This window comes from Protopterus annectens, chromosome 11.part0 (genome assembly GCF_019279795.1).
Source record: "Protopterus annectens isolate FY-2018-M chromosome 11.part0, PAN1.0, whole genome shotgun sequence".
NCBI lineage: Eukaryota > Metazoa > Chordata > Ceratodontiformes > Protopteridae > Protopterus > Protopterus annectens.
In genome coordinates, this window is record NC_056745.1 from 703,318,710 (window position 1) to 703,333,186 (window position 14,477).

The following is a 14,477-nucleotide window of genomic DNA, read 5'->3' on the forward strand; positions in this document are numbered from 1 at the left end:
AAGCACATCATTTAATACAAGAATAAAACTTCACATAAGACATGCAGGCATACGTAACAGTCCTAGGGTAAGCTTGTGTTTGAATTTAGCTAAAGATTGAGTTTGAATTCATCTAATTGAGTATTTATTATTTCAGTTTTACAGTTATAGGTCTGTTTCTGTTAAGAGAAGTTGTGAACATTGAATGTCGAGTGGTCATTTTATTTTATACTCTTTGGTTGCTGGCTTTTAACATCAACAAGCCACTGCTAACTCATCAATTCTTAGTCCTTTGGCTGAACTGACCAATATGGTTGGAATCGTAAGTCCCTCTTCTGAAAGAAAAAAAAATGTTACCAATACTGTACTATAGGACTTACTGTTGTGAAGTGAGAAATGGAGAAATGAGAAAAATCTGTAATGAATACAATACATTTTCTTTTTTTGGAATCCATCTTGTTTCATGATGGATTTTAACAGTTCTAATTTATTTTATGAGCTATTTCCTGCCAACATGGATAGTGCCAGCATAAAAAGTTCCAACATGTAAGATCAGAGCTAGTGCCTAATATGTGAAGGTACAGATAAGGAGTCAGAAGATTCTTAACAAGCAAACATAATACAAAGATATTTAGTTTTAGTTGGTCTGTGGCTACAGTTTAATAGATACAAAATATTCTGTCTAGTTGTAATAATAATATAAAAGAGTAAAATTTCTTGTGTTCGAGGAGACAAGACCACGATTACTTAGTTTCTCATGTACATGTCTTCTTTACAAAAAAAAGAGATTAATCTACTCCTCTGAACTGTGCAGTTTGAAGTTATTTTTCTCCTTAACACTGTTGAGCTGTTTCCTTTTTGACATGTATTTCTCAGACCTTTAGCCAGTACTCCTGGGCTGTGGTTATCTAAGTTTGCAGATTACTGTAAATTGGGTGTTATTATTCAAACTTCCACCGACTCACAATTGCTCTAACATGGATTAGACCTTGTTAACAGTTGGTGCAAGGACAATGGTCTCAAGTAAAATATGAAAACATGTTGTATAGTTTATTTTGTTAAGTAAAACATTTTCAGACGTCATATGACACACCCCTTCAATAAAAGTATTTTTGTTAGGAATCCAGGCACTCTTAATAATAATTCCTTATTATTTGACCATCTTTTGCCCATTGTAGCATGGAAAGCCTTCTGTCTGATTCATCTAATTTCCATCTCTTCTGGATTCAGAGTCTCTTAAATCTCCTTTACTTGTATCTAATCAGACGAGATATTGACTATTATACACCTATTTGCATGGATTTGTCTAAACATACTACTCAACATGAAAGACCTCAAAGGTTCATAACTAAAAAGATCAGTGGCCTCAAAAATCTTAGTGGCAAACTGTCAACTTCAAATTCTCCTCCAGTCTTTCTTGCCTTGACCTACTTAAGGCTGGATGAAGCTTTTGAATATTGGTTTTAACTTAAGATAGGTTTTAATGGTCTGCACAGTGGTTATGTAGTTCTTACCTGTGAACATGTAAAACTATGAGTAAATCCGCTTCTCCAGAGAAATATTGCCTTTTCATATATTTAAACTTTCATAGTTTTGACTGTCAAGCGTATTACATATTGACCATCAAGAAGCTTGGCTATCATAACCTCATGTTGATATGTTTTGCTTTGCTTATTTGCGTATATATGTATCACAATTATTTTTAAAGGAGTCCATGACCTACATCTGAATGTAATGGGCAACTTATGTATTCTTGAAAGGTGTTGTGTAATGTTATTGGTACTTTTTTCTGTTATTGATATTTATTTTCTGTTTTAGCTTTCCTCATCTGATGCTATCTCCCACAGTGGTACAGTCCATCCATAGACTTTTAAACAGAAGTGGATCCGACATAGCTGTATAGATCAGGCAGTAGTTGCCTTATAGTCTGAAAGAAGAATGATACTTGTTTCCCCGTCCAAACTCCAGGAATCAACAGTAGACTCTTTAGGTTATGCTTGGGGAGGCCTACTTCAACAACTTTTGGTGCAAGGTAACTGGTCTCAGCAGGAGAAATCTCTTCACATCAGCCTGAAGTAGATGAAAGCAGATTACAGAACCATAACAGCCTTTAGTACAGTTTGTGACTAGAACACTTTCACCTATAGAAAGACAGTATCACAGTGATGCAGGTATGTAAGCAAAAGAAGGAGGCCCCAGATCCTTCCAGCCCTGCAAAGAGACAGTTCACCTTTCTAAACATGCTGGAAAATGTTAAGATACAACCAAACACCCTAATACTGGGTGATTTCAACTACCCTGCCATTGACTGGGAAAACTACTCGGGTACCAACTCCTTTTCCCAACGGTTCTTGGAATTCATAAATTCCAACGCCCTGGATCAACTAATCCATTGTCCCACCAGGGGCTCTAATATCCTAGACCTGATCATTACCAACATGGGAGATAGATGCTCCACACCAGCGGTCACCCCCTCATTGGTCAGATCTGACCATAAGCAGACATCCACATCCCACCCCCACTTTCCAGTAAGGAAACCTCCTTGAAAAACTTCTCCAAAGTCAACTTCATGCTACAGAAGTCAGAACTGACAAACTTCACGACACCCATGCAGACGGGATTGAAAGTTCGACTGCAGAATCCTACACTAAGGCACTGCATGAGCATATCCACTCGTGCATGAGTCATGCCATCCCAAATAGAACCAAGATGCTCTTCTCCAAAAAAAGGAAGCCAATCTGGTGGTCCCCTGCTATAAACAAACTATACAACAGAAGGAAGAAACTTTTGCAGAAAAGAGGAAAATCCCTGGATGCAAAAAACTCCCTCACCAGCCTAAGTAAGAAGCTGAGATCCCCTCATAAAATCCTCAAAAGCTAGTTACAAAAATAAAATTGCCAAAGATTCCAAAGACAACCACAAGGCATTCTGTAGTTATGTCAAGAATCTAAATGGCAGTGCTCAGATCTGCTCTGAGCTACAACAGAATGTCATTAAATATACTAATCCCAAGGATATTGCCAGTATCCTGGCAGATTGATTTAGTGCCAACTTCACCCCCCTCTCACCCCCAAAGAGCCCATCTCAATACCAAAAGATTGCCAAATTCCAGTAATCATGGCCACACAGGTAGAAACTGCACTCTCCAAAGCTAAGAATACAGCATCCATGGGACCAGATGACATCCCAGGCTGTGTACTACATGAACTACAAAATGAACTGGCACCTCACCTAAGTGTCATGTTTAATCATAGCCTCGCCTCAGGCTTCGTGCCCACTGAGTGGTGCACTGCTACAGTTATCCCACTGCATAAGGGGGGATCCGCCTTGGATCCTGGGAACTACCGTCCCATCAGTGTGACAAGCCTGATCTGCAAGGACATGAAACGCATTATCATGGAACTTATAAACAAAGACATCGGCAACCTTCAAAGACTGTACCCCACCCAGTTTGGGTTTGTGAAGGGCCGATCTTGTCTCCTGAATCTGATTAACTTCTTCGACTCAAGTCTCCAGAGCTGTGAACGAGGGTAAGACAGTCCACACAGCCTATCTGGACCTCGCCAACGCCTTCGACACCATCCCCCACTCTGGAATCGTAGATAAACTTACTAAGCTGGGCATAAATCCTTATGTCACTCGATGGATTGCCAACTGGCATACTGGCAGAACCCAGACTGTAAAAGTAGCCGACTCCAAATCCAGCTCCAGACACGTGACAAGTGGAGTACCTCAGGGTTCAGTCCTGGGACCACTCTTGTTTAGCATCTACTTCTCTGAAGTACAGGCCAACACTAAGGGACTCTGGCTAACAAAGTTCGCAGATGACTGCAAACTGGGAGCCATTACTGAATCCCCAAATGATGTGGATATTCTACAAAAGGGCCTTACAGAAACAGATGCCTGCTGCCAGAGCCATGGGGTCAAGCTTAATGCCAAGAAATGTACAGTTATCCCCTTTGGAAAAAAACATGTACCCATGCATTACCACATAGGTGGCAGTACACTAAACATTGAAAGTGTGATGAGAGACTTAGGGACACAGGTGGACAGTGGTCTCACTTTCGATAACCATATCGCCACAACAGTCAGGAAATACTTCTATATGGCACACCTCATCACTAAGGGCTTTTCACCCAGAAAAAAGGAGGTCATTGTCCCACTGTACTCATCCCTCATTAGACCCATTATAGAGTAGATTGCCCCGTTTGGTATGTACCTCACAAGACATCTGCAACAGCTGGAAAGGCCACAGAAATACCTCACTAAAAGACTCACAGACCTAAAGCAGATACCATATGCTGACCATCTAAAAAAACTCCAGCTATACTCTGTGGCATATCATCTACTCAGAGGTGATCTCTGCTTAACATACAAGGCCATGTCAAACCCTGTGCTGTTGGACATGCTCCACTTAAAGAATTCCCAATCCCTCAGAGCCACACGGTCCAGGGATCTAAACCTTATCATCACAATGATCAAAACTTGCTGGAGGGATAGGTTCCTGACCCAGAGACTCCCCATACTCTGGAATAGACTGCCCATACATGTCAAGCAGAGTGCCTCATTAGCCCTCTTCAAAAGGAACCTTGATGATTGGATGGGAGATAGGAAATTCACCCCGGGGTTCATGTCAGTCACCCTGCTAGACAGGGGTCCAGAGAAGTAAATATTGTGGGAAGAAATATCCAGGGAATTGTTATGGCTAGGCTTGTATAGGCCCTAGGGCCGATAGCCTAGTACCAACCTATGAGAGGGGGCATTACAGTTCAGCCTGCATCTCTTAATAGTTCATATTCTAGGTTTACAGAATTTGTTAGAAATTATAATGAATAATGACATAACCTAGGCACAGGAAGGAAGTTTAATCTACATATATTTCAAGGCATTATACCAATGTGGGGTCTAACATAACTGAAACTGTTTGCTACACATCATAATATTAATTTCAGAATAGTTTGCAGTCAGTCTGGAAGACAGATATCTTCTGCTTTATATAGACTTCAACATTAATATATTCATTTTTTCCATTTATTCTGAAGGTATTGCTCAAGGCAAAATAAGACAAGATCATTCTTATTCCAGGCAAAGAAAAACATGGTGTTCTCTACAAATTAAAAATATCCCTCTTCTGTTACATCTACACAAGTCCACTTGACATAACAGTGGAACAAGGCAGCGCATTCCAGTCATACAATTCAAAATCTTATCAACCTGGAGGACAGAATTTTGATTCCTAATAGCAACTTCTTTTCCATATAAGTTTTATTTATTTATTTATCTAAGCTTTTTATATATATATATATATGGGTCTACTTTGTATAACCGAACTTCCGATTCACCGACACACAATTTACCAACCCCAAACAACCGAAAACACACAACACCGACAAACACCAACAACTCAAAAAACCGAACACCATTACACTGACACAAAAAACGTAAACTACACATTGCACACAATAACATATCCACTAACCTTAACCTAAACCCTAACCTTAACGTCCAACACTACCGCACACTTACCCAACCCGCACCCTAATCCTAACTCACTTAACCCACCCCTAAACCTCAACACCGTCACTATCGCACACTTACCCTACCTGCACCCTAACCCTAACTCACTTAACCCACCCTAAAACATTAAGCCCGTCACTATCACACACTCACTCCACCCGCATACTAACCCTAACACACTTAACCCTTCCCTACATTACACTGTCACTATCACACACTTACCTTACCGGAACCCTAAGTCCGACACTACCGCACACTCACCTTTCCCACACCCTAACCTAAAATCCCTCACTATCGTACACTTACCTGTCCGCTCGCAATCCTAAATCCATCACTATCGCACACTTACTGGATCGCTCTGCGTTGCCATTGTCGGTCTTTCGGCTGTCGGAATATCGCCTTTTCGATCACCTACCTGTTCGGTCGTTCCGTCTCGATCTTCTGGGTGTCGGTGAAGTGGCGGTTCGGTTATTCGAAGTAGACCCATATATATATATATATATATATAGTTATCTATTTTTTTATACTATTTGTTGACCAGGTTAGCCCCACTTGGATGGTGGCCTCTTTTTAGGGGAAGGCTGAGGTGGTATTTATGCTGCCTATGGGAAATTTGGGCAAGGCACCAGGGAACTTCCTCTACTCTTTTTTTTTTTGATAAGGAGCAAGGGATGTTTTATATTCACCTGGCTACTAATAGCTCAGGTTAAACTCCATTTAATAACTACTCCAAAGGACAGGACACTTAGCAGTGTAGTAACCCTCCATGCTATACTACAGTATCAGTGTTGGAAGATTAGTCCACATAGCTGGTGTGGGAAGAGAGCATACATCCTTCTGATCCCCCAGCACCAGAGGTGAGTGTACTACATGTTGAACCACTTACTTTTAATTATCTGAAAGGAAGATCAGAGACGTAATACAGGAAAATCTTAGTTCAGAACTGGAAAAGATTTGTTTCTTAGACTATGTCATAAGGTCTAGACTTCCTACATTGTCCCATGCCAGTGTTAATACCAACAGGATTACAGTATTCAACTCATTTATTTGATTCAAGTTGGTTTCTTTCTTTATCTATTAAATTTCATGTCACAGCAACATCTGCATGTCTGCCAACTTTTCAATAAATTACAATGCAATAATCTCTTAACATCTTCCAAAATGGAGTTCTCATTAAAGACAGAAAAAAAGACATATTTCCCTAATCTGGGATTTGAACTTTGTGGTGTAAAAATAGACTTTGCTTCCTTTCAGTCCAGTAGGTAAAACTGAGTTAATAAGGCTTTCCTAGAAAGCACTTTTTCCAGCTTTTCCCAATAGCACTTATGTCTGGCAGAATGATTTCCAAATTACATGTTTTCATGTTTAAACCATTTTACTTGGTATTCCATATTAAAGGGATGTCATTAAAGACAAATGTATGATTCAAGTCAAACATTGCATCAGTAGTTGTACAGCTGCCAGTCTTCTACCCCAAATGCCCAAATAAAAGAGAATGTTTTCTGTGTTTGGTAGTCATGTGAAGACAACTCAGATAATCTCCTAGGAGAAGGGATGAATTCAAAAGACTGATTAACTTCTTATTTCGTTCAAGAAAGGAAAGTAAGGCCTACCAATCAATAAGCAGTGTGTATATAAACAGCTGGATCATTGTATTGCCTTTTGTTATAACGAATCAATAAGCAGTCTTCAGCTAAACATCTGGACTATTGCATTGTCTGTTGTTATAACACATATAATGAACATCTACAAGGTACATTAAGAGCTTGCTACAACATTTTTCAGAAATATTGTTGTACAAAACATTTCAGGAGTTGACAAAGAGACTTCTAGATGCAACTTTACAAAACACTACAAGTTGGAAGCACAGTACAACACTAAGTTTTTGGCATAGGTGTGCTTCAGGGGAACTTAAAGCTGTCCATCTTCCATGAGTATGAAAACACTGCTTTGTAATCTACCCAGATGTTATGCCATACTATTAGAGTGCCTTTCTGCAAAGAAGATAGTTTATGTAACTTTTGGTTACATAAACTACCTTTGGTTGGGGTTTGGCCTAATGGGAAAGGTGCTTAGCTCACATATAGAAGGTATAGGGTTTGATTCTCAACCTTGAAAGGGAAAGTGGATAGGCTTAAAATGGCCCACAAGGGCAGCTAGCCTACATATATGTAAGATAAGGTACCTAACATAATAGATTATTGAAGAGTTGTCACTGTAATGGTAAAGCTACCCTCTTTCTACTCCCCTTAGGAATATGTTTATTTATTTTTGTGTAACAAGGTAGTGCACGTATCAATACTGACAAATTTCAGGCTCAGCCTGGGTAAATTACAAGACATTTTGCAAACAAAACAGGCAGAGATGTAAGCAATAACAGTAGTTCAGGTCAGTTACATCGAAAAAACTGTATAGGTACATTCTAGTAAAAGAGTGCAATGTACAATATATGTATTAACTTCTAAATTGGGTAAACAATTTTGTACTTAGCTTTATTATAACTGTATTCTTAGGTAATTACAGTTTTGGTTTTATTGTGATAGTGTTTTGTTGTATTAATGACAAATGGGCTGCCACAATCACAATTTCATATGAGGACCAAAAAGGGCATGAGATACAGAATAACATTTGTCACATTTCTGGCTATAAATGAGTGACTTTCACACCAACAAATGTATATGGAACTCTGGTTCAAGACCAGCATTATCCTCCAAATGGGTATAAGCACAGCTGTTAATGCTAAAGCTTTGAAAGAAATAGGATAAACCCAGATGTTACAACTTACCGTTAATGTGACCTTCCCTAAAAAATAGGCTGTGATAAATGCCTTATACATAAGTGTACTTTTCTGAAACCTAAGGAATTTTATTTGTGAACCAAACATGAAGCTTGTTGGAGTTGTTCCTTTGCTAAGATGAGTTGAACTCCTGTAACCCTTCAGCATTGTTGGATTTAGTGAATGTACTTCATTCTAGAAGTCTTGATGTCTTTGCTGATATTGGCCATGAACCTGTTCTGCTGTTCACCTATAGCCATAGCAAAGTAATTATCCTATGTTGTATTCCAGGATTTTAACAAAAATGTTTAAAATGTACACTGTTGAATAGTATGCCATTCTCTGACTTTAGTAGTTATGGTTTTCCAACCATATAAAAATATCTAGCACCAGGATGACTTCTGCTATTGTAAATGACATTGGCTATGCAGTAGAGTATAGGATATATTTGTCTTTCATGGCATTTATGGACCCAGAGCTGCTTATGGGACCAAAGGAACCACTGCTGACTTTATTCCAAGGGTCTTTTGGCAAATTTTACATATGCAGTGGCAGACTTTTAGTCTGTAGCAGTGACAGAGTGGCGTAGCAGTTGTAAGAATAATCTCTGCTGTGAGACCAATGATGGAGAATGGCATCTTTGATCTGACAATAACTTTTGTCTTGACTATGCCTAGATGCTTTTTTGTTATCTATTTATGTTGCCATTTTCTGATCTAAACTGAAATTATTAGTCTAGTACATTTCTGTGAGTGCCTACTTCACTCTAATACTGTTAATTCATTCTAAACGTTTTCAGATTTCTTCAGAATGTCTATCTGTCAATAAATGTTGGTTATTTTTGCCTTTTACCTCTTCAGCATAGTTCTGTTGCTTCAGTAATAAAACATAGTTTGTCCTTCTCAGTTTCAGCTAGAGTTAATGCTCCTGAAAGAGTACACTCAACAGTGAAGTTTGCATATTCTTCAGCTAGTCTGTCATAGTTTTTTTTCCCCATTTGTTAGATTGGAGATGTATAATCTGCAGTGTTGCCCTTTCTTGTAAATTGCCTTGAAATTTTAGGTCATTAACCTTGAAGATCACCTTTCTATGACTAAGTGTGGTTTGGGTCAGGAGCTGCTTTAAATTGTCTAAGATATTGTGATACTTTAAGATAACAGTCTTTTCTAAGCAGATGGATGTGGAAGTGTTCATACCCTCATATTGTAGCTAATGCCTTTACTGATATTTCCCAGAAGAGTGCTAATGACTGTAGTAATGTGTAGTAACAAAACATGCATGAACAACCCATCCAGGATATCAGGCACATAGAACTGGAAGTTGCACACAACTGACATAATTATGCACAGTTACTGCAGTAATACAAGCAATAGCCATGCACATACACACACATTGCAGACATTACCCACTGATATTAAAATCAAAGCTGCTAATTGGTGTCCATTTAGCAGTAGGTGCACCATGCAGTGCAAAAACATCATATTCCATACGTGTCTTACATCACGCAGACCAGGAAAGTGGAGAACCATAATGCTGCTGGCTATGATTTAGCTGATGAAGCACAAAAGCCTTTTGAGATGCAAATTCAGACCATTATTTTGGAATGTTTGGTGAGGCTAATGCATTGCACATCTTTCTTGAATGCTTCCCATCAGTACTGCATAGCAGCAAAAGTTTCTGTCCTTTCTGAGCATCCCAGCTGTCACTGAGAGCAGGGAAAGAGACACACATACATATGTAGGGGAATGTGTGCTGGGTGTGTGAGTGTGTGTGTGTGTGTGTGTGTGTGTGTGTGTGTGTGTGTGTGTGTGTGTGTGTGTGCACGTGCGCACTGGGATCATGGGATGTGATCTTACCTCTGTGGTTACAGCATGGACACTTGTTATGTCCCCCTCCCATAGCCAAAGGTGATTTGCACCTGTCTACTCTCCACCAGTCTCATAGTAGCTGTCATTTCAGGGAAGGTGTGTACACAGTGAGCTCCTGGTGTTTGCCTGATGCACACTGCAATAAAATACTGTGGCTGCAGAGAGCAACCACAGTCATATAGGTACATAGGTAGTTAACATGCATGAGGCGACCACTGAGGAGCCTAACTCAATTTCCCAGTTGTCCCAGAGCACTGGCTGGGTAAGTGACCTACTTATGGTCATACTGTAGACAAATGGAGGCTGAGGGAATCAAAACCCAGACTGCAGGAAGCAGCATTAATCAGCTCCTCTAACTGCCTAGTAGTGTTTTGCTGAAATAGTTGTGGCATGGCAGAGACTATAGCTGTTGTGTACCATAGGTTATCTATGACTTGTGCCAAAGTGTCCTCTGCAGTTATTTTGGGGGAATAGAGTCTGCTTTAGCTAGGCACCTTAGCCATGTGCTAGGTTCCTAGATTACTTCCCTTGGCATAGCTCCCATAATGGGTGGACAGCATACCCTTGCTTTACATCCTTGAGGCCTACAGATAGCTGCCAAGGTGCTAGTGGCAGTGTTCACTTTATGGGAGCAGAGCCTTACCTTGTCATGCACTCAGTCCACAGAGAGATGCCAAGGCACACATGGTGCTATTCACATTATGGGTACACAGCAATCTCTTAATATGGACTGTAGACATCAGAAAAGGGCAAATGGTGCAGGGGATAGTGAATGTATTTCTGTTGGCCATAGCTCAGTATTATCTGATGTCCCAGCCTTTTGTCAGCATCTTGAGTCACTCATTAGCCAATATAACGATGAAGTGTTTGAAAGTGCACATGAAGACATTTCTGCATCCCCTATAGAGTCCTAGGTTCAATCAGAGGCTCGTTAGGACATAGAAATTTCACTTATCCTCTCATTTTGCCAAAGAAACAAACTGGTACATGTCAGCAACCCTGCAGATTTAGATAGTCCTTTGCACCCTATATGTCTTCTGATATTCTGGGGATGATTACATCAGGTATAGCTTGAGGTTGGGGATTTTCATCTATAATCATGAGCAGTATAGGGTATATGATACCATGTTCACATAAAAATGTTCATCAGGCTAAACAAGCTGCATATTTCACCATCAGAGAATTCCAGAATTGCCCAAGTCATGGTGTTGCACAGGTGGTTATAGCCAACACCATAGACATGTGGTACATAAACCGTGCAGAATGGAAACAGAACTGTCTCACAGGATTGCGGTTTATCTGTCTGAGAGATGCAGTGTACTAGCTGACCAGCTAAGTCATATAATGCAACTCAGTCTAGGAGTCTTCGCACTTCTGAATTCCATGTGTGAACTGCAGATATTAACCTCTTTTTCTCCTACTGCACTGTACATATACTAAATTAGTAGATAAGGGCACAAGATGGGTTGTCTAGGAGATAACATGATAAACCTATTTTAAGCATCTCTTCCAGTTCCTGTCATTCTGAGAGTAATGCTAGAAACAAAAAAGAAAATAATATAATTTCAGTGGCTTTCCTTTAGACATGACATTCATGGTTTTCCCTTCTTCTTCAGAATCAAACCCAGTACTTGCAACTGTCACTCAGAAAGGATCTTTCAGCAGTACAGGGGCAGGATGCTTCACCTCTACCTTCACAGTCTGCATCCATAGCATGGAGGTTCATGTTCATAAACATAATAGAGGTTTATTTTCCTGTGAGGTTGTAAGGCTCCTACAAGAACCCTGTGGCCACCTCACAAAATCTTACTTGTTTAAATGGAACAGATTTATCCTTTAGTGCCATGACACAAAACTTTCACTTTATAAACTCGGACCATCTCCTTCCTCATAGAGTAAGTTTTTGCAACTCTCAGCCATGCAAGTATAAGATGCAATCAAATATCCTTAGCAGAAAGCTGTTCTCTAACACATAGCTGTAGTGCAAGATTGTTCCCCTTCTATAAACATAGAGACAGACACATAATCTGTATTTTCGACAAAAATCACAGAAAATTAAGTATTTATATTCTTTACCCTGTTATACTAGAATAAAAATGTGCTATGTTGTTTACTGTGCATTTTTGTCTTCTAAATGAACAACGAATGTAAAATCACTTGCCACCACAGTCTTTATCTAATTGACATGCGTAAACAATCTTTGATGTTTCATTCTGGTACCTCATTATGTTTCTTCTTTTTTTAAAACAAGACACTTCTTTATTATATTATCATGTATGACATTTATATAAATGACAGTAACCACAGCGACACAATCTCAGTTGCAAACGTTATACATTCCAAACTGTGCTGATACAACTATAGCTGCAAACATTATACATCACTTTTAATATGTCCAGTCATTGTTCATCAGCTATTATATAGCTCATTCAAATCCTGATTTTTTTAAAAAACCTTGTTCTTTCTCTGCATGTATTGATCCCACAGTTACCATTTTTCCTGTGTAATTTGCTCCTACCCTTTTCTAAAGATCTCAGTTCCAGTTGTTTTAACTCTTTTACTATCTTGTTTTAACTCTGTTACTATCTCAGATGTCCTATGTTTGATCCAGTTATTGTTCTATGCATTCCATTCCATCCTTTCCTCTGAATGCATTTATTTTTTATTGTTCTACCTTCTTTTTTTGTTCCTTCTATTTTTCCTTCAGGACACTTATGACTATGTTAAGAATTCATATCTTCTGCTGGGATTCCACCTAAGATGTTCATATTCAAAGCAATAATGTTTGTAAAGATGAACAGAAATGTCAGCAATTGTAATGTCAGTCATAACACTCACTGCAAGACTGCAGATCCTCACAAAAGAAATGCTCTTTACTTCCAAGACTGTATGGCTTCCTAGTGACAGAAAGCATACCTCTCAACTGTCCTTGATTTTCAGGGACGTCCCTGATTTTGACTCAAATTTTAGCTCTGTCCCTCTTAATCCCTCCTAAAACTAGTGACTTTTGGAGGAAAGGTGGTGAATTACACTTAATGAATAATGACAATAATTAAGAGTTATAGACTTCTTTTACTTCAGAAAATGTGCATTAATTCATATGCTCTGATTCTGTCAATGTTTCAAGTTAATAGCACTAATATTTTAAAAGTGTCCCTGATTGTCCCTGATTTTTTGACTTGTCCCTGATTCTGTTGAAATTAATTTGAGTTAGGTAGCAATGGTGTAGGGTGCATAGCCTTCCACGTGGAGGTTGTCAGGGAGGTTTGCTTCCTTGCAAAAATGTTTTCCCATCAATATTACAATCATCATTTTTTGTCTCAAAGAAATTCAATGGTTTATTATCACGTTTCATAATGAGAGGTATTACCCACCTGATGACATTTAACAAAATTTGCATGGACATGTGTCTCTTTCTTATAAATAGCCTTACCCCCCCCCCCACACGTACACATTTCTATCGAAAATTCTTTTTGCATGACCGTTTTCACATTTCTGTTCTTCCCCAGTGCCTACCATTGTAGTGTGCACCTCCATGTATATGTCTTCCATCATAACCTTATTTATAGTCATTGCATGCTGTTTAACAGAATACTGAATATGACTTACTTCAACTGATTTTTTTTCCAAGTGAGGATGCAATCTTTTTTTATTTCTCTTTTCAGAAACGGTACAAGAGAATAAACAGATCAAAACTCAGAGGGAAGTACGACGGAGACCCAAGTTTGTCTCTGCACAGGATATGGAAATTATAAAAACAAGGTAGGTCCAAATCAAAGTATTTCAAATTTTTCTATTCATGGTATTTCATTTTAGGGTTGCGAGCATTTTTCAAAAGGTTATGCATGTTCTTTGGGTTACTTTTATTTTCAGAAGATGTCAGTTTTTATTTTTATTTTCAATTTTATTTTTTTTTATTCTGTTTTTATCTAATTTTTCTGTGTACATTTATTAGAAAATTCACTATAAATGTTTATTGATTATTGGCGTTTCATGCGTGGAGTGACATTACGAACTGTGTTGACCTGGCACTTACAGAGACAATTCAAAGGCTGGGACTGAACAAATACGTTTAGTGATACTTTGTGTCACACAAGGTTTTTTAAAACGTTATGTATTTACAGATTATTGTAGTTTAAAATTTCACTGTGGCACCAGTTGATTTAAAGTGTTGATACACTATTCAAAGGGTAATGTATTGTTGTTTCATGTGAAAGGTCATAGTATGCAATTTTCTTCTTTACATGAATATATTTCTGATTAGGTAGAGTGATCATTATAAAAGAGCATTTACTATTTATATTTACTATTTGATAGATGACTTCCTTTTTAAGGGT

General features: G+C 38.7%; 1 protein-coding gene across 1 annotated transcript in view; it reads left to right on the plus strand.

Moving 5' to 3' along the window:
- The window catches only part of LOC122815565 (protein mono-ADP-ribosyltransferase PARP12-like), an 882,722-nt gene that overhangs the window by 544,019 nt on the left and 324,226 nt on the right, over positions 1–14,477 (plus strand). Inside the window, exon 8 of the mRNA XM_044088162.1 lies at positions 13,806–13,902. Within this exon, the coding sequence (XP_043944097.1) occupies positions 13,806–13,902 (97 nt within the window). The remainder of the gene's footprint in view (positions 1–13,805; positions 13,903–14,477) is intronic.